We start from the raw sequence: 21,683 nt of genomic DNA on the forward strand, positions 1-21,683 counted from the left end.
GGTATTTGCCGCCCGGGTGAAAACTTTTATCGGCGGCCGATAAAAGTTTTCACCCGGGCGGAACACCTTTCTCGGTGTTCATAGTCAGTATATCATTAATTATATATATATATATATACTGTATATTATTTTTATTTGAAATAACACAGCTCAGCAGATTCGTGCATCTTATATTGTATTTTTAAATATCCATTTTATAGAACGCGAATTAAAATGTTTTTTTTACCGTTCTTACCGCCCTTTTTCGTACAACGTGTATGTATGTATTACTTAACCTCCCCTCCTCCTCCTGAACACTGCAAACCACGTGGTACAGCAAAAATATATATAAATGCATGAGAATGCACGCTAAAATTTACTACATTTGTATACATCACTTGAAATTGGGTATTGTCACTGGCCTCCTATCCTTAGGACCATCTAGTGTGACAATGGCATAAACTCCACAAATTAGCCAAATTCATACATTCACAAACGTCCATACCCGCGATGAGATTCGAACTTAGGCTGTTGGTAGGAGAGCTGGCCTCGTTTGCCTGGTTTACTTGGCATACCAGGCCTGCTTAACATACACTTCCTTTACGCATGAATTTGATTAATTCGTTATTAGAGGCCTGAAGTAGTTTCTGGGGGACCTGAAGTGGTTTTAAAAAGCTCTCTGTTTGATCTCTGAAGCAGTGTTTACTAATTGTTATAACCCTTAGCCTAATCACGACAAGATTACGACCTTTTGTTTGTGGCGCAAAACTAACCATAACCATAAAGCTACATTTCCGTGACCAGGTAATTTAGTGCTGAAAGAAAAAGAACAGCAGGCGCCCTGCATACCGAGCAATAACCAAACGGATGCCCTTAAGACACTCTACAAATCGGCTTGTGTATAATATTCACTTCTGTTCCTTCATTTTCTCGGATCCTTTTCGTTTTTAATTCTTGCATGCATATGAGACACACATAACAATACGCATGCTCAGCAGTGCTAAATTAGATAATTATACATAATTAGATTCCAAGCTTGCTATTTAACGGTGTGTGATTATGCTCTTTTGTTAACAAAAGAGTTCACTCGGTTATAACCCATTGATCTTGACTTTGAATTCACTTTTATCGGCTGAAGGCCATTCTGCGAATTTCCAATCATAACAATAACTAGTTATAATTGTTCTCACTCTTCTTCCCTGTCTTTTTATTATGCTCTCTAGGGAATAAGAATCCCGTAGAGAACATAACAAATGCAACAAATTCCAGCTGTCTATTTTTTGTCTGTTATAAATTTCAACTAAATCTAATTTTTTCCCCGCTTCTTGATAGATTGTAGTTGATTGGTGTGCCGTCCCACGATGAGTCTTGGAGATGTTATGTAATAATAATAATAATAATTTCCACAAACCGCAACTAACAAATATTCTCGTAACCGTAATTTGGACTGCCAGATGTGTCATCGTATGCTGCCATTAATTACTACAATTATTCGAACTCGTTAATCAGCGAGTAATTGCAGTACAGTTAAATCAACAAATTATAGTTTAGGATAATTAAAATTTGGAAATAATTGAGGGGGGGGGGATAGCCAATCAGCCTATAAACTGACCAAAAGGGATAGTGTAGTTACTTAAAAGGATTGTGTTCTTAACATTCATTAATAGATTTCTAATCATGTTGTCCACGCTACGTAAGGGCTGCCAAGTCAGCTTCAAACAATACTTGAATTCTACTTTTCTTGTCCAGTAACGAAAATCCCCCTTGATTGTTAGTACGACCGTAGTTAAGTACTAACAACGTTAGTACTGAAAAAACATTAGTTCAGAAAAGAACAGCTTGCGATACATTATTTAATTAGATGCAGTTATTTGAGAATGGCATCAGGATAGATGTTCTTTACCAGTGTATATCATTCCATCTTAAAAGTTGTGTTATGGTTGCGGTTTGAACAAGGAACACCTTGTCATACTGCTCAGAAAAATGAGCACTGAACATTGTGGGCAGTTCTACGAAGGTGGTCTGAAAAGTTCTCGGCCTCGACAATAGATGGCAACACTATCGGCAAGATTTTCTTTTCTAAGTTGGTGCATCTGTCATAAGCATCCATGTGAAATTGCAAGCCATTCTATCAAGTTTGTTTCATACTGCTGTCTGAAGCAACACTGAAGCAAAAGTGTTGTTTGTATTCCTTGAAATGGATAAAATTGAGTATCGTGCGGTTATAAAATTCTTTGTAAAAGAAGATTTAACGCCAAAAGAAATTCATTTGAAGTTCATAAAAGTTTATGGGCACCCTTCTCCTTCGATTTCGCCAATTAGGAAATGGGGCTGCCGACTTTAAACCAGCCTTCAAGATGATCCACATGAAGGGCGTCCAAAAAAAGCGTAACAACACCAGATATCATTGATCACGTGCACGATATGGTATTGGATGACCGGCGAGTCAAAGTGTGTGAAATTGCTGAGACTATAGGCATTTCAAAAGAACGTGTAGATATCTTTTGCATGAAGAAATGCAAACGAAAAAGCTTTGCCTAAGATGGGTGCCGCGCTTGCTCACAGCAGATCAAAAACGCACTCGCATGAAAATCTCTGAACAGTGCTTGGAGCGTTTTAACAAGAAAATTGATTTTGTGCGTCGATTTATTGCTATGGATGAGAGTTGGATTCGCCATTACACACCAGAATCCAAACAGCAGTCAAAACAGCCGAAGAAGCCGTTTGTTCAGCGCCAAAGAAGACAAAGTCGGGTCCATCAGCAGGAAATGTCATGGCATCGGTGTTTTGGGATGCTGTTGTTTATTCATTATCTTGAAAAAGGTAAAACAATAACCAGGGAATGTTATTCCTATCTTTTAACCAGACTAGACGAAAAAAAAAATCGTGAGAAAAAGAACTGGTTTGCAGAAGAAAAAAATCATCTTTCATCAGGACAATGCACCTGCCCACAAAGGTATTTTGGCAATGGGAAAATTAGGGGATCTGCATTATGATTTGTTGGAACATCCACCCTATTCTCCATATTTGGCTCCCTCTGGCTTCTATCTCTTCCCAAAACTAAAATTCTTCCTCGCTGGTCAGCGTTTTGCTTCGAATTAAGAGGTGATTGCAGCTGTAGAGAAAAGAACTGGTTTGCAGATCTTACTGAGAACCACACTACAGGGACAGGACAATGGCGCTGGAATAAATGTATTAGTCTTAAGGAGATTATGTTGAAAAATAAAAATAATTTTGAAATTATAAATTCGTTTTTTCATTGTTAGGCCGAGAACTTTCAGACCACCTCGTATAACAGTTTTCAACAAAAAGTCGGTTATCTCAAACATTTCACAATAAATAAAGTACGTCATTTACTGAAAAAGATGTTGGCTTCAATTTGGAAATGCCATATTACTGACAATTCGTTTTGTTGCTGTGGTATTGCTGGAATTTCCGAGGGAATTTATATTCTCGACAGTTAAAAGAATTTCAGCCAAGTAGCAACTTCTAAATTTCAACCAATGTCCTATTTTCTCAGTACTTGGCTCACTTTTTTAACAGTACGATTTTATGATAGGTAAAAAAAAAAATAGTCCTGGAATAAATAGTTGAAATTGGTCGTTCAACCGATATGAAATGTAGACGTATATGTGGTATTTCACGGCACTACCATTTGGGTTTGTGAAAATAGTAAGGAATCGAATAAACAGCTATATTCCAAATTTAGTCTCACGGTTGAACAATGCAACCTCTAGAGGTGGTTGTGGAGAAGGCGGATCGGATCGTTCCCCCATTAAATTTATTAGGCTGAATTTTTCAGATTTTAGCAAAGTAAGAAACAATTACAGCATATATTGAAAATTTAGTCGAAATCGATTGAACGATGCGATTTGAGGTGTCTGCGGAGGAAGCGACGCTCCTATTTTTTTTTTTTTTTTTTTTTTTTATTTCTTCAGAAGATCAATCTGTCTGCCTTTGGCATTACTTAAGAATTTCAGATGTATTCTAGATTTGGTCGAAAATAGTTGAACGAAGCGACTTTATATCAGAGATGGCTGTGGAGGAAGTTACTTTCGGGATATCACGATTGGATTTGACTTTTTATTCATAGGTTCTTAGCAGTGTTAAAAAAATCAGTTATATTCTAAATGTAGTCATTTAGAATATAACTGATTATAGACCTCTGCATGTTACATCAGTGAACATCATGATATGTAAAGATTTCTGGAAAGGAAACCCCCCTCCCCCCCCCATACACACGTACACTCCCAAACAACTCCATTAATTTTTGTGATATTGGACTAAAATGTTCGGACGGAATCATAAAAAACAGACAGCAATATTTCAAATTTCGTCGAAATAGGTTGAACAATGCAGCCTGAAAAAGGTGTAGGCATCGTGTATACAGGAAAAGTTTAATACGTTCTTTTTTTAATTATAATGTTTTAATGATGATGTAACTACTTTTATTCAAGAGCTCTGTCGAATACAAGTAGATGACCGACAATATTCAACATGGATCCTCAATTAGAACAGATCGAATTTGGTTGTTTCTTACAATTATAGTAGTCGGTGATTCTTACGTTACTTGGCTTAGCCTGTCTGACTTCATTGTGTTAATAAATAGTTACAGTGTCTGTGCACGCCCGCGCGCGTGTGTGTGTGTGTGTGTGAGAGAGAGAGAGAGAGAGTATTCACGTTTATTTCTCCGAATCTTTTCCCTCTATATTTACACTGCACAAAGCAGCCCTCCAATAGGAGAATGCAAATTTTTACTGTTAATTTACCGGCCTGATTGTCGAGTGATTAGCGTAGCCGTTCTCCAACAAGTTGCAAGTTCGAATTCTGCCGTGGGCATAGATGTTTGCGGTTGTTATTAGGTGGGAGATGAATTTCATCTTCCCGTGTGAGGTCACCGTCCCTCGTACTGATGTGGCTTGAAAAAGTTCCGTGTTTGGTCTCTAGAGAAGGATTTCCGTTATGTAGTAAAATAAAAATACAAAAACCGTATGAAAAAATACTAAAAATAGAAAAACATCCTTAGTCTACACCTGGTACTAATGTAATATAGATTTACAACCTTTGGTGAACGCGACTCGCATAAAAAAATAAACAGTAATAGTTAATTTTGTTTGTTTCCTGCGGCTTTAATAAGTCATATGAACAAATATCCATGTTGACCGTAGAGAAAGCTTGCATCAACATATATCGATTTTGCTCACCTGTTTGCTATATCTATAGGAAAAATTATTGTTTAACGTGGGCGGAACAATGCTGCAGTGTAAACGACGAACATCTCGTATTATAGAATTAGCAGTCAGAATAGTGACTGTATTTATTCCGATCTGCTAAGCTGTGAAAATAAGCATGTCAGGATAGATTTTTCGCATTTGAAATTGTAGGTATATTATCTTATTTTTACAAAGTAGACTTTTTGTTAGATTTTAAGATTCTTACTTTGTAGCGTAGTGCTAATCAAGTTCGATTTTATCTTAGATTGCAACGTGATAAGATAAAGTGTCAATGTAGCGCACTCTTCAATGAAATTACCCTTTTCCCACAGGAAGGAGCATTTTTAAACGAAGCTCGATAATTGGTTATCACTGACGTGGTGATTATGTTGAACTTAGAAATACATAGAGTTCCGGACTGGTAGGCCGGTTCTCCTTAAATTCTGATGACTCGAAAGGGGGGGGGGTTCCCCCTGGCGCCTATGGCACCCAACCTCCCGGGTTCCGGACTAGTAGGCCAGTGCTCCTTGAATTTTGAAGACTCGAAAGGGGATTCCGCACCCTGACGCCCAATCCCCCGAATTCTGCACTGGTAGGCCGGTTCTCCTTAAATTCTGATGACTCGAATTTTGAAAATTCGAAAGGGGGTTCCTCCCCCCCTGGCGCCTACGGTGCCCAACTCCCCGAGTTCCGGACTGGTAGGCCAGTTCTCCTTGAATTCTGATGACTCGAATTTTGAAGACTCGAAAGGGGTTCCGTCCCCCCCCGGAGCCTATGGCGTCCCCCCCCCCGAGTTCTGGACTGGTAGGCTGGTTCTCCCTTGAATTCTGATAACTCGAATTTTGACGACTCGACACTCAGGGTAGCCCCTGAGTTTCAAACGTTTCAAATAACTTGACAAAAAACGTGACACAAAAACGTTACAAAAAAGGCTTATCATTTTATATTATAGAGTAGATTAGTGAAACAGTGTAAGGCTTTAGTGGTCATTGGTGGTCTGTTTTTACTCCCTTGAACAGCTTATTTTTACTCCCTTGAACAGCTCATCAAGGTTATTTAACATTGATTTATGACTTCTATTTTTTTTTTTTTATTCCTATAGAATCTTAACTATCTCGTACAATTGTCATGTTTTCAAAACAAACAACACAATTTTTTATTGTAGTTTTGGATATCTCTATGTACTAGACCTCGCCAACAGCTGTTTTCCATCTGATAACACGGAGGGAAATTAAAAATAAAACAAGTTCGCATCATGGCATTGGATGCGTCATCACAAAACTAACTGCCTATACCACTGGGTTTGTTTCTGAAATTATCATGTCACAACTCCGGAGAAATAGCTGTCTCATCATCACTTTAATGTTATCGAAGTGCTTAAATAAAAACCCACAATCAACTCCTGCTAGGACCAAATACTTCATCTTAACATTTCACAATATCGGTCCTTAAGATCTTCATAAAGTCTGGCTTGTACAACGCATGACTGGATTTAATCATCTAGTTAAATTATGGTTTTCCCTGCTCTGCAAATTCTAAAGAAAATTAAGTGGCCACTTAATTTTCTTTAGAATTTGCAGAGCAGGGAAAACCATAATTTAACAAAAAAAACCAGAATTGTCACTAGCATTATTTTCTTAGTAAGACTTATTGCGACTATTTTTAACTATTAAAAACAATGTTGCCAATGCACTTTTTTTTTTAAAGGTATGGTTATGTCTCAAAAAAGTAACTTTCAGTCGATGTTAGTTTGTTAGAATGAAACTGATTTATAGTGTTTCTAATTTAGGGAAAGTGATCAGTATTAATGGAACAGTATATTATTCACGGTAATCTTATTAAAACAGTAATGATAATTATTAGGCATATTTGCTGCTGGTTAAATTATTTGACAGAGCCCAACTAATGAAATTAGTCACAAATGATAATTAGGGTCTTTTCTCACGAATTGTTTCGTGAGAAAAGACCCTAATTAAAAAGATCGGAATAATATTCCCCGATTATTGTTTACCCTTTTCAAGATAATTAATAAACAAAATGCCTTTAGCATCCTAAAACACTGATGCTACAACCTTTCCTGCTGATGGAACCGACTTTGTTTTCTTCTTTGCACCTGCCTACAAAGGTGTTTTGGCAATGGGAAAATTAAGGGATCTGCACTATGAATTGTTGGAACATCCCCCCTATCCCCCCCCCCAGATTTGGCTCCCTCTGACTTCTGTCTCTTCCGAAAACTAAAACTCTTCTTCGCTGGTTAGCGTTTTTTCTTCGAATCAAGAGGTGATTGCAGCTGTAAAGGGAATATTTTGCAGATCTTACTGAGAACCACTACAAGGACGGGATAATGGCGCTGGAGATCGCTGGAATAAATGTATTAGTCTTAAGGGAGATTATGTTGAAAAATAAAAATCATTTTGAAATTATTAATTCATTTTTCATTGTCAGGCCGACAACTTTTCAGACCACCCCCGTATATCATCTGTTATGGAATTTGCGAATCAGAACTCAAATACGCATAACAGTATATGCCAACATTGCAAACTGTCACCTCTCAGAATCATAAACATTACAAAGAAGAATTGTTTCTTCTGCGGTTTTTTTTTCGAAGGTTAAACAGAACAAACAATAAAGAAGTCTTCTATGACAAAATCCTCAGAAAAAAAAAAAAAATCCAAAGGCATTACGTATTATGGCTAAAAATTACTTCAATAACACGTACCCAGGCAACAGACGTGTGGTGTTACATAACGACCTACCGCAGTTCTTTACACAATCAGATGGAACACGTATAGTACAGTTGTGACAAAACATCCTCTTCCCCCCCCCCACCTCACTGCCGCACAACCTTAAAATACATAAATAGCTGCAGAACATTAAACTGTAGTATTTGCAAATACTCTAGAACAGGGGTTCTCAACCTTTTCCAGTGGCGTACTACTATATTTAATTCAAGATATTACATGTACCAGTAAGGCAGTGGCTCAACGTACCACCAGTGGTACGCGTACCATAGGTTGAGAATTCCTGCTCTAGAAGAACCATAAATATTATTTATGGTTATTTATTTATTATTATAAAATAAAATAAAATGTAACTTTTTTGGACATGGATAGTTACTAAGTGTACAATATTATAATAAAACAAAATCTGCAAGTTTCCAAAAAGAGGCAATTCTGTGTTAATAGCAAATCAATTTTTCTTATTACTGTGCTTTACAAGTCTGTACATTGTTAGCGTACCACACAACAAGCACGCTTGCTATCGGTAGTCGCATCGTTTTAGACATTACGATGACAAGAGCTGTAGATGAAAGGGTATACCTTACATATACGGGAAGCCTGTACACATACTTCACTATCTCCTAACAACAGCAAGCTCCGACATGCTGTATTATAAAACTCAAAACTGAATAACATTGTGTAAATCCTAAAACTATACAGGAGTAAATGTGACTTCCGTATGGCATGGTTTTATATTATGTTCGGCACACTTACTATTTGAATATTGGAAATAATATTCTTTGTGATATGAGTAATGTAACGTTTAGCAGCATATTATAACTGATTCGTTTAAAATAAGTCATAGATGAGTGGAACATATGAGACTTGAGGGCTCTCCAAAGCATACAGACATTTATAAATTAGAAGTATTTTTTTGAAAAGAAGAAAAAAAATCTTTCGGCGAATGGGGAGAATACTGATTTTTATTAAATTGACTTATTTCTAGAACGGTTATTTTACTTTATTATTTGTAATATTACGTATCATATGTTTTCTTGTTTAAAATATTTTGCAGGTAATGTTCATTGTCATAATTTCTTTCCGATATATATATATTTTTTATATATGAAAATTTTCAACAGGCCTTCTGCGAAAAGAAATATTTTTAGGTGGGGTTCCGCAGTTTCCAAAAGTTTAAGAAACTTGGATATAGATTATTGTTTATTTAACAAATAGTAATCATTTATATAACTATTGACGTTAGTTTTTACGTACAGTACACAAATCTTTTTCGCCATTCTATCTGGAAAAATCCTGAATAACAGATTTTTCGAAATCTAACTCGCTTGCTTCGTATGAGCAAAGTTTGGCAAAGATAGTAACAAACGGGGAAAGTAATCAAACCATTTGTTATCACCACCGATGAGAAAAAATCGCGTGTACGCATGATAAGCGCCGTGACCGTACCTTCAAACAGTTCATAATTTCTTGCGATTACAGTTTGCATATTATTGCGCCGTACAATTGTTTTACTATCAAGTCTCAATATTCAGATCAATAAAAATTATTTTTTTAAATATAAAAATTGAATTTATATTAATCGCCGGTAAGTCCCCATTAAGTCTAGGCCACCCGATGTCCTTATATGCTAAAATCTCAGTAGCTAATATAAAAACTAAGTTATTTGAAAGCCTTATGGGTTACGGTAACAAAATGCTAAAACGAGTTACCAATAAACCTCGTCTTGAACGTTAAGATGCACCCTAGCGGTTTTGTCACGTTTATTTACACGAAAAGCAGTTTCATGTAAGATAACGTGGATAGTAGCGAACCGAAGTGAGCATTTCGGAGCAACACGCTGAAAAGCCATTTATAAGCACAGTAGCTCTATTTAACTTAGGCTTTATTGTCGTTTCTTAAACACTTTCCAGGATGGTCTGTAAATTATGGTGCAACTCGAACAAGGGAAATGTTTTGACATTCAAACACAGACGTAAAAAACAAAACAAAACACAAAAATCATGGCTGAGCGAACACTGACAAGTCAAAAATCAGTACGCAACGGTAGATTGGTAAACTTTTTTTGTCAGGCTATTCCGACAGTAGTTAGGGCGACTTTGCAAAGAATCATCTGAAGTCTTAGGTCATGGACATTTGAAAGACGTCATTATATAAGACAGCAACAGTGCAGACTTGTGCAACACGAACATTCATGACAATGAACATCGTAAGATGATAGCACAAACAAGCATGCGTTATATACATACATGGCTTCACAAGGACGGTTGGTCAATAAAATATTTAATGATCACTATAATAGCAAGATACCCTAATGAGGCCGCAGTTTTCATTGCTTTATAGGAAGGAATTGATTTATACGAATTATCTAGATGTCAAATGTTCAGTTATATCCGAGCATCGCTCAAAATTTAGATCCGGTTAAGAATAGTCAAATAAAAAAGTTTGTTTTGCATTAGAATTACTTTTTTTTAAGAAAAAAAAAATAATTCTACGTAGAAAAAAATTACAAGGCACTTCGAAGCGTATTATCCCGATTTTTTCTCAACTCTGAAAAGCATCCTTTCCCTGAAAACTTCAAAACATATTAAAACTTAATTTCGACAATTTTTTTTCTAAATATTAATCCATTCCGGGGCGTGAAAATTATCAGTAAATGAATATCTTGAATAATTATTCTAATTAGTCTATATTTAAAATGCTTGACAATATTACTTGCCAAGTCACGTTCTTGCGCATCCTCTGCGCCATCACAGGTTGCAATATTGTTAACAGTTCATCAGCATGCCATCTAAACGGCAGGCAAAATTCAGTGCGGAGATGAACGAACGATTTCTCATCTATTAAGAAAGGACGAAATAATTTTATAGTCTAGTCTGGTTCTGCAAGTAAATGTTAATTATGTGTTGTAGTTATAAACGTAAAACCAAAACGCAAATCGTTAACAATGTACAAAAACTATCAGGTTTCAGTGACTGTGTTTACTGATATCAAGTATAAAAAAAGTGTGTCCTTCTGCTTTCACCTACTACAGATTTGCTAATGTGCTTGATTTCACTTCTGCAGCTATGGTAATATGCGGTGTAGTATGATGATCCATACTACAAACCGGAAGTTCGCCAGCGGATCTCTTTACAAGTATGACATCTCTACAGACTGGCCTCTCAACATGCGTGTATCATATCCTCTTCTATATTTGTGTTGGAATACTTGATCGTGACCTAAAGTTGTCACCTGGATTTATTGTAGTCTTATGTTTTCATGTTACGTATTAAATATTTTTAATTGTTTAATTATACATTCGTTTTACCTTTTTATTACACAAATGCATTCTACGATCAAAACAAGAATTTTGGGGGTGGGGGAGAATCAATTGGTGTGTAATGAAGTTTTTTTTCCTATGTTATTTTCAAATATCAGATATATTATTATTATTAACTGCTACCGGTTCTTAAAATGATTGAAATTGCACAATATATATATTAGACATGCAGAGTATATATACATAATATGGCATGTATTGTGCAATTTCTATAATTTTAAGAACCGGTAGCACTAAATAGTTTCCTCTCAGGAATCCAATACTTTTGTTGTTACTGCTGCTGATAATGATAATGCCTTGAATTTAATATCAGTAAACTAAGGCCAACGTGAGCAACTTCAGCTCTAGCTTCTATGAGAAACGGTTGGTAAGCTTTGCGACAGAACACTTTGCCAACTCCAAGCATCTTGGTTTCCCCCTCTTTCCCCTATTTGCTGTGATGAATTACTAGACTTCGCGTCCTTCCGTCTGGGAAACGACTAGCCGCCAGACGGAGTATTCCATTTTGCGTGTAGGGGAGAACTAAAGAAAGGAAACTACCTCTTATCCATCAAGTTACGCGAAACTTTTAAATGATTGCACGAAATTGTTGCAGAATGCATCAGTTATTGTTTGACGAAATGAATTGTGTAAGGAATGTGTGTTTTTGTAGTGTTTCACTACACTTATACTTTAAAAAAAAGAAAAAAAATGAATGGTGTAGCGTATATAAAGAAAAATTAAACATCGAATTGCTGACTGAGCGAACTCACGTAAGACAGTCTCGCTAGCATTCCAAGTTTTTTTTTTTTTTGAATAAACAACATCGCGAGTGTTTTCTTATTAGAATGATGAGCAAATTAGCATGCTGATTAACCGATAGTATTTATAGCATTATTTTTAATGATACTGTATAATACTCATTCTCCCGCGATGTCTTCTAACTTCACGGAGATATAATAATAATCATCATAATAATTTATTTATTTTCAAAAATCAAAATTTGTGTTATTTTTAGGTCTGTTATTTATTATTGAATATATCTCAACCATATAACAAAAATTGTTGAATGTGGAAAACAAACTTAACCCGACATTTATCAGTTAAACGCTACAGTAATACTTGTTTCAATTATTTTTATTTAAACGTTTCATTTATTTAAAAGGGAACACGTAGCTTGGTGCGCCCATTTGCTTCTTGGTGTTGATCGTCTCTAACTATTGCTTGCTTATGCTAGAGTAATTTGGATGAAAACAAGAACATAATTTTTTAATGATGGTATACCACTCATCCACTCGGGACGGAAAGATAAGACGTTTTTTGGCCAAGTTAAAACCGAATGAAATAACAGCATCTTTTATGGTAAACGAGCGACCGATTTCAAATTTTGGAGAAACCAGAAAGAAGGCCAGAAAATACGATAGAAAAGGAGATGGGAAAAAATTTGGATGGTGTATGATGAGGTGGCAAGAGACTTTGGATAACTAAGAGGAAAAAGAACGAATATTGTTTACCAAACGAGAGCTGGAAACTCATATAAAAGGGATAAAATTACAATGCTGTCTCAGAGAGAGAGCGCGTTATTCAAACTAAAAATAACACGCATTTTAATTTTTGAAAATAAATAATTATTATGATTATTATTAGATATCTGTGAAACCAGAAGACTCATCGTGGGAGAATGAGTATTATACAGTATCATTAAAAATAATGCTGTAAGTAGTATCGGTTGATCAGCCAGACCAGCTTTTGAGGGTTCATGTATTCAATGTAGTAATGGTGTTCATTAATTATTTTTTCTATAGAATAGCTGTCCATAGTATGTCAAATTACATTCATAAGGGATCTAGTAAATAGTAGCTAAAGATATAGGCAACAGTATCTTTTGTAGATGATAAGAGATCTGAAATTTTGTTGAGAGGAAAATATATGGAATTAAAGTGACAGTATTCTACCAATAGGTTCAGAGATGTAGAAATATATGGGATTGAAATCCTGCAAAGAATCTAGCAAGAATCCTTAAGTGTTGGAACATGGGAGTCAATTATTTGTTGGATTTCATGAGAGTCTATTTAATTCTATTAAAGTTTTGATAGTGAGAAGTTCTTGTTGTAAGTCTGAAGGAGAAGAGCACTGTGTGCCCTTTTGATGTATATCTGCAAGTAATGGTTAGATTCTGGTTAATGTAAACACTAATTGACAAAGTACCAAGAAGGATGTCCAAGAAGGTAAATTAAAAGCACTTTCTTTTTCCATGGTGAGTTGAATGAGTGGGTGAAGGCAACTGATTCAGTGAGTCTTTGGATTCCATGGATCCTTGAAAGTAATACTATTCGATATAGGAAAGTGGCGAGTTTGTTTTCAGAATGAGGTCAAACAGTAAACACATCATTGACATAGCAAAACCAGAAAGAGAGTTGGGGATGGATGAAAACAAGTTATCTTCCATATGGTTCAAATAATAGGTTGCGAAGGGTGAAGAAAGGAGGGCTATCCATGGCTGTACCTTCAATCTGTTTATAGATCTTGTTTACCAGCTGAAATGTTCTGATTGTTATAACAAATTCAAAAATCTTTACATCAGGAGGGAACTCCTCATATAGAAAACGAATAATCAATATATATAGACAATATATATCTCCACTACATCTGAAAAGCCCTCTTTGCATTATTTGTATTAATTTCAATTAATTTTTTTTTTTTTTTTTTTTTTTTTTTTTTTTTTTTTTGTCAGCGTTTCTCTCAGTGCAGTATTTTGCCAGTTAAATTTTTGCATCTCCTGTAGTTCTCAGATCTGATCTGATTTACTCTTCTCAGGCTAACTCAACTGTTTAGCCTTACTTAGCAGAAACACATCAATCTTCAAAGTCTCCAAATTTGAAAGCATGCTGTTCTTCTTGAAGAAATCACTTCTCACCTCTATAATTTGCTAACATCATATAAATGTGAAAAGGTATTCCAAGTCTTGGAATACCAGTTCTCTTATTTGGAATGGTGCACCGAAAAACCTCTCAGAAAGTACTTGACACTATTCAAGTCTCTCTCACTCTCTTTCTTATCCCCCCCCCCCAAACTTCAGACAGACAATTATTTCAATCACTTTCTCAGGCTGTTTCTTTACTTAGGTGCTGGTCTGGTGAACTAACTACCATCATTCCTCTAGTTTCCTTGAGCTCTGTAAAAACAAGAACAGATGCACACCAATGTGCTCACTATGTCTTAAAACCTATTAAACAAACTTCTTTTTCCCATTTTGTCTGCTCTTTGGAACAGTCTTTCTCATTCTGTTTTTTTCCCTAAAGTGTTCCAGAAACATAACATTAGATTTCTCCTTAAGCACTTGCGACACATGGCTGTTGCATCCTCTCATGTATTGATATATATGCATATATATATTGATATATAATTATTTTCTTGAAAACGCTCCAAAACCCATTTTTATACTGGAATCCTTTGATCTTTGCAGAAATAGTGTTCATGAATTCACATAAGCATTTGATATGTTGAGTTGTAATAATACTGAAGTAATTTTTAATTAAGACAATTTAAAATTTTGAATGAGCTTGCATGTTTTTGGCAGGTCATTGGATGGTCGTCTTCAAGTATCCCATCGCAAAGGACTTCCCCATGTAATCTACTGCCGTCTTTGGCGTTGGCCAGATCTTCAAAGTCATCACGAATTAAAAGCTATTGACTGTTGTGAATTTGCATTCAATCTTAAAAGAGACGAAGTCTGTGTTAATCCTTACCATTATCAGAGGATTGAATCACCTGGTACGTAGCTAAAATTTTCTTGTCCCATTACATAAAATAGTATGTTTCTATTTTATATTTTCCATTATATTTATATACTTTTTTACTTAATGTTTAATTTATATCCCTAATATTATGCTACCAAATTAGAAATTTTCAAAGTTAATTGATAAAATTAAGTTGACAAAATTTTCTAGTAAGAAAACTTAGAAACATGGAAAATATTAATATTATTTTTCACCTTTGTAGCTTTTTTCTTTCATTTTTTCCCTTTTCTGAAGTATATTCTGATTCCAATTTACTTGAAAAATATTCAGTAATTTCAGAATAAAGAATATTAAAAATATAGTCTGATCTTTTCTATCTCATGCTGACGTACAAAACGAGTGTTGTTCAGGATTCAACTCATATCCTATTTTTTTAGATTTCGCTGCTTTTCGAAATCATATTCAGATATTTTGAACTTGCCTCAACAGAATGTCACCTCCTTGATATGTTCCAATTCCACATTAGGGAGTTTCTATGCACTTGTAGGGAAATGAGATAAATGCTTTGCTGTTGAATGTATAGTCTTGAATATGGTTTTTGTCTTGTGTCAAATGTTATTTTAATATTTTCTTCACTTGTTATTTCACAAGTGAAGAAAAAATATCTTCACCATTTACCATCTAGTAAGAGTTACAGTTGCTCTTACAGTCCTGTTCAACTTTTTTTTGTGTGGCTAATATATTATTATTATTAATTTTTTTCTCCCTTCATCACTTACCGCCATTTTAAAGTTATCGCTCTTTTTTCTTTCTTTTTTTTAATAAGTAGTTTTAGAAAAGTTATTTGGGGTGTTTAAGAGTCAAAGCTATATAACTGAGAGGAGGCCTCCACATAGCCTTTAAAGGAATGTGGAAAACCGACTAAGGCTTCTGACCTAATGTCGAATGCACCTTCTTGTGGTGCACCCTGTTAGTTAGTTAGGTATCTACCTGGATACTGAACGAAAGAGGATGGACTGGCAATTTGAGATTTAGCTGACCAAATTGTATTCTTATTGGCTTAAACCAAAATATAAAATGATGGTACAAGGTTAAACAAGGCCCCCCCCCCCCCCATTGTTTTTGCCAGGGAACAAGGGTGAACAGTGAAAAGTCAGCTACTGGAACAAATTCTGAAAAACATCACAACTCAACATCACCAGAGTTCGAGATCAGTACTATCAACATAAGAAGCCTGAATGGCAAAGAAATCGAACTAGCAGAAGAATTGGATAAGTACCATATCAACATAATAGGGGTTACTGAAACAAAAAAGACAAAAACTGGTGAGATCTTTCTAAGCAATAAATACAAAATGTTATATTCAGGCAATAACATCAAATCAGGGAAAAGAAGGAGTAGCTATAGTATTCAACACTAAATATGAGGGTAATCTTCTTGAATGGCAGGCAATATCAAGTAAAGTGATGTGTGCAATTATCAAAATGGGGAACTGGACAATGAAACTTATTTGTGCCTATGGTCCCATAGAAGGTTCTACTAAGGTGGAAGTGGAGGAATTTTTTTGAGGCTTTAGAGAAAGCAACTGACACAATGAAAAGGAAAAGTTGGTCCTTGTTGGGGATCTAAATAGTAAAGTAGGAAATGATTGTCAGACATACAAAAATATTTTGGAAAAATTTGGAGAAAAGAGCAAAGCTAATAATAATGGCAAATACCTGTTGGATTTCTGCTCAGGACACGGACTGGTTATTATTAACACAATGTTCCAACATAAAAATCTGCACAAATTGACATGGAGAGAAGAGGCAAGGAATAAGAAAAGTCTCATTGACTATGTTATTGTTGATAGTAATGTTTTCTCACTGGTGCAGGACACTAGAGCGTACAGAGGATTTAAAATTGGAAGTGATCACCATTTAGTCTTGAGCAGGATTAAATTGAATTTCACATTGAAAAGAAGAACATGTAAGAAAGTTTTAAAGCGAATAAAAGTTGAGCACCTCTCAGATGTAAACTGTAGACTAAGATATTCAAACATTATTTAAGAAAGAATGAAAGAGTTTGAGAACAGGAACCAAACCTTGGAGATTCAGTGGCAATCGCTGAAGAAAACATTGATTGATTCAGCCAGAGAGGTATGTGGTGAGGTTGTTTGCAAGGATAGAAAAATCAGAACTCCGCGGTGTACACTGGAAGTTGAAGATGCAGTGAAGGAAAAGAAGAAAGCATATCAAAAGTTCATGGCGAATAAGTCAGCTTGTGCTCTGTAGTGAAAATAAAAAGATGAGTTAGACAAGGTTGTATCCTTTCACCAAATCTAGTTAATATCTATAGTGAGACAGTGATGAAAAAGATTGAAAAACAAAAAATAGGAATTAGTATCAATGGTATAAAATACAACAATTTTAGATATGCTGATGATACCATTCTAATAGCAGAAAACAGAAACAAATTTATCAAATTACTGCAGCTACTAATTGAAGAAGGTAAAGAATTTGGATTAGATATAAATGCAAAAAAGACCAAATTTATGAAAATCTCAAAAGAAAACAGATCTGAGCCAGAAATATTCATAAACAATATGAATATTGAACATACAACAGAACACAAATATTTAGGCACCTACTTTACTGCAGATGGAAAGCAAGATAAAGAAATAAAAATAACAGTCATAGCCAAAGATGGCTTCTAGAAAAATAAAGATCTGCTCAGAAGTTCTATGGGTATCAAGACAAAGAAAAGAATGATAAGAACATTAGTGTGGCCAGTTTTCACATGGAAGTGAATCCTGGATATTCAAGAAGAGTAAGATAACAGATAATGGCCTTTGAAATGTGGTGTTATAAGAGAGCTCTGAAAATCTCATGGACATGTGACAAATACAGATGTCCTACAGAGAATGAGAACACAGAGATCTTTATTACAGGAAATGATCCAGAGAAAGATGAGATTGGTGGGACATGTACTAAGGATACTAACAGTTTTAGAAGGAAAAATTCTGGGAAAAGGATCAAAAGGCAAAAAACGAAGGACATGGCTTGAAAATATAAGATCATGGAGACGGGATCATATGGCTATGCAGAAACAAAAAGGAAAGCCACCAACAGAGAGAACTGGAAGGACATGGTACTGCACCCTCTCACTGAGGAAGCTACATTAAGAAGAAGAAAACTAGCTAAGAAAAGTCATGGGAAGACTTTTGTAAGAACACAGAAAATAAATATCAGGAAGACGGCAAAATATTCTGGAGGTTGTTGAAAAAGTTCAGAAATGGAGGAAAGAGTGCTGCAAAAGGAATTAGGGATGATAAAGGTCACATGAAAACTGGAGGAAAAAGATATCGAAGTATGGAGTAATTACTTCAAAAAATTGCTGAATGAAACAAGCAGTGATAGCACAGTGGTACAAAACACTCAAAAGGCATGCAATCCATACATTATGTATTCCTTATATGTATGGAATGAATGAATACATATCCATACTTGAAGTAGAAAAAGCCATCAAAAGCCTGAAGTGCGGAAAGAAGCAGGGGGGAGGGGATGATATTCTACCAGAAATGCTCAAGTATGGAGGTATAAAAGTTTTATATTGGCTGCACTGCACTGCATAGTTCAGAAGGCCTGGACAGAGGGATGAATTCCAGATGATTGGAGTAAAGCTCTCATAGTACCCATATATAAAAGAGAAATAAAACTGAATGTGAGAATTACAGAACTACTGAGTGTTCCTGGTAAGATTTATGCAAATATGCTTAAGAAACAGTTGAGAAGGATGTGGAAGGGAAGCTTTCTGAAGAACAAGCTGGATTCAGGCCAAATAGAGGCTGTCAGGATCAGATTTTCACTTTACATCAAATAGTTGAGAATTGTGGGAATATAACAATGATCTGTATTTAAGTTTTGTAGACCTGCAAAAGGCATATGACAAAGTGCAAAGAGAAAAGTTATTCAAAAACTCTACAGTTATATGGTGTCAATGGGACATTATATCAAGCAATACTTAGTCTTCAATTCAAGTCAGCAGTTAGAATTGAAGGAAGTACAGGATGATAGTTTGATGTTAAATCTTGTGTTAGACAAGGATGTGCATTATCCCCTATCTTATTCATTATCTATATGGATCACATTATGAAGGAAAGTGGTATTAAACCTGATATCAAAATTGGAGGTGTTAATCTCAGCTCTTTACTTTATGCGGATGATGTTAAAATTCTAAATAAATCCGCTAGAAGTCTGCAAGATTCCCCGACTAAATTGAATAACTGTTGTGATAGATATGGTATGAAGGCCAGCAATAACAAGACAAAGATAATGAAAATAGGCAGAAGCACTGAAAATATCAGCTGCATTATGAATGGAGAACCTATAAAACAAATAAAACATTTCAGCTACTTAGGCACAATTTTTAGTGAAGATGGTAAATTAAATATGGGAATAGACAAAAAAAAAAAAATTAGCAAAGCTGGTATGTAGGAAGTTAGCTGAATATATGTATATGGAATAATAGAGAAAGTAGTCAAAACAACTAAATACGTGATGGTGTTCAAACCAATTTTATATTATGGATCTGATAGCTGTTAGAAATAAAACACTTAATCAAAGACTAGAGACCACAGATATGAGAGTCCTGAGAAAGATTAGGGATGTGAACAGATTGAATCAATGGCAATATCATATTAAAAATGAGGATATTAGGAAAGAACTTGTTAGCATTCAGGAATGTGTTAGCAGAACTAATCTCAGCTGGTATGATCACTTAAACAGAATGAAAGAGGAAATATTAGCAAAACAAGTGTTTTCTGTCAGGTTGGCAGGAAAAAGACCCAGAGGAAGACCAAGATATAGGTGGATTGTTAAAAAAATTGCCTTAGAAGACAGTAATATAAGATCCAATAATGTTGGAGTCTTGACAGATAACAGATTGATTTGGAGGAAATTGTTGATAGGAAGTTAGTGATATAAGCTTTTGAGGGTACACCCCCTTGAGGATACATGTCACAAATTTGATGATGACAATGAGAAAACTTGTTATTATTATTATTATTATTATTGTCCCAAGATCCTATGGAGTCACAGACTCATCTAGGAGGTCCCCTTTTGTCATAGCTTCCTCTTGTTTTCTCCCAATCTCTCACTTTTATGAAAAACGTCTTCAAAGTTAATTTTATAACAACCCCCTTACTAACTTGTATGTCTCTATGACATCACTCCTCTTCCTCTTATCTGCTAGACTGCAAATTGCATTGTCTCAACCTTTCTTCATACTCAACATTCCAGAGACCAGAAACTATTTTAGCCAATTGCTTCTGGATCCTTTCCAACATCTCTTCATCATTTTGAAAACTAGGTGACTAAATCTGTGCATGGTAGTCCATGTATGGCCTAATCAGAGCCTTGCACAATGAAACCAGAACTTCCTTACTTCTACAAATCAGTGTCCTCTGCATCATTATTAAAATTCGTTGTGTTGTGTTGTCCTCACAGTTTTGGCAATATTTCCTCTAAATTTCAGATCCTTATCCACCATCATCCCAAGATTTCTTATTTCCTCCATCTCCAACAATATATCCCCACTAAGAGTAAATTCTACATCCCCATCTTTGTTTTCCAAATTTTAAAACTTTACATTTTGCAACAATGAACTGGTATCTCCACTCCTGTGCCCACTCACTCAGTCTATTCAAGTCTTCTTGTAAGGCCACAATATCTGTTCTACTCCTATAGTTCATCCCAACCTTGCATCATCTGCAAACAACTGAATATCCCCATTCAGATCTTTCCCAATATCATTAACATACAGATTAATGTCCCTAAAACAGATCCCCAAGGCATACCACTAGTGTCTTTCCTCCTCTTGGATATTGCTCCCCCCATACACAACTTGTTGATGCTTATCAGACAGGCAATCTCCAATCCAGTGCACTAGTCTAATATCCAACCTTATCTGCTTTAGTTTAACTATCAACTTGTCATGTAGTAATCTATCAAAAATATTTGCAAGGTATAAGTATACTACTCTGTATCCATCTCCTGCATCCAATGCTATTGTCACCTTATTGTAATAAGTAAGTAGATTACTAAAACATGACCTACCTTTAGCAGATCCATGCTGTTCATCAAAGATAATACCACTGTTGTCAACCCAATTCACCTGGTTCTCACTAACCTGTCCAAAACTTTAACCAAAACACCTGGTACACAGATTGGCCTATATTTGATGCTTGACTTCTGTCACATTCTTTATGAATCAATACAGTCTTGCTTTCCATCCTCTCCTTTGGAACTACCCAATGTAAGACTAATATTAAACAAATATATCAAGGCAGATGTCAACTCCCTGGACATTCCTTCAAAATATGTGATGATATATCATCACGTCTCACAGCCTTATTAATGATATCAAGTTTGTTTGCTTAATTCCCCATATACTTCTTCCTCACTCACGTCAATCTCTCCTCCTCCTCCTCATCATCATCCACTGCCTTCAAACTCTCCATGATGTCACATTCATAAGGATGAAATACCTTTATGAACTGTTCATTAATTATCTCAACTATATCCTCCATATTGTTTTCTCCAATCAGTGAATTCTACCATAATCGTTCTTATTTTTGCTGGCTACATATCGAAAGAACTCCCTGGGATATATTTTTTTTTTTTGCTTCATTAGCTAACCGCTGCTCACACTGAACTTTTGCTACCTTTACAAA

The 21,683-nt window shown here is 35.5% G+C and overlaps 1 protein-coding gene across 2 annotated transcripts in view; it reads left to right on the forward strand.

Moving 5' to 3' along the window:
- LOC150098911 (SMAD family member 3-like) overlaps positions 1-21,683 on the forward strand; it is a 162,470-nt gene that overhangs the window by 50,270 nt on the left and 90,517 nt on the right. Inside the window, exon 2 of one of the 2 annotated variants that reach the window (XM_090404669.1) lies at positions 14,794-15,005. In XM_090404669.1, the coding sequence (XP_090260795.1) occupies positions 14,794-15,005 (212 nt within the window). The remainder of the gene's footprint in view (positions 1-14,793; positions 15,006-21,683) is intronic. The other variant, XM_090404668.1, reaches the window with a different exon arrangement.

This window comes from Typopeltis vanoorti, chromosome 15 (genome assembly GCF_054136105.1).
Source record: "Typopeltis vanoorti isolate ZY-2024b chromosome 15, IOZ_Tvanoo_1.0, whole genome shotgun sequence".
Classification (NCBI taxonomy): domain Eukaryota; kingdom Metazoa; phylum Arthropoda; class Arachnida; order Uropygi; family Thelyphonidae; genus Typopeltis; species Typopeltis vanoorti.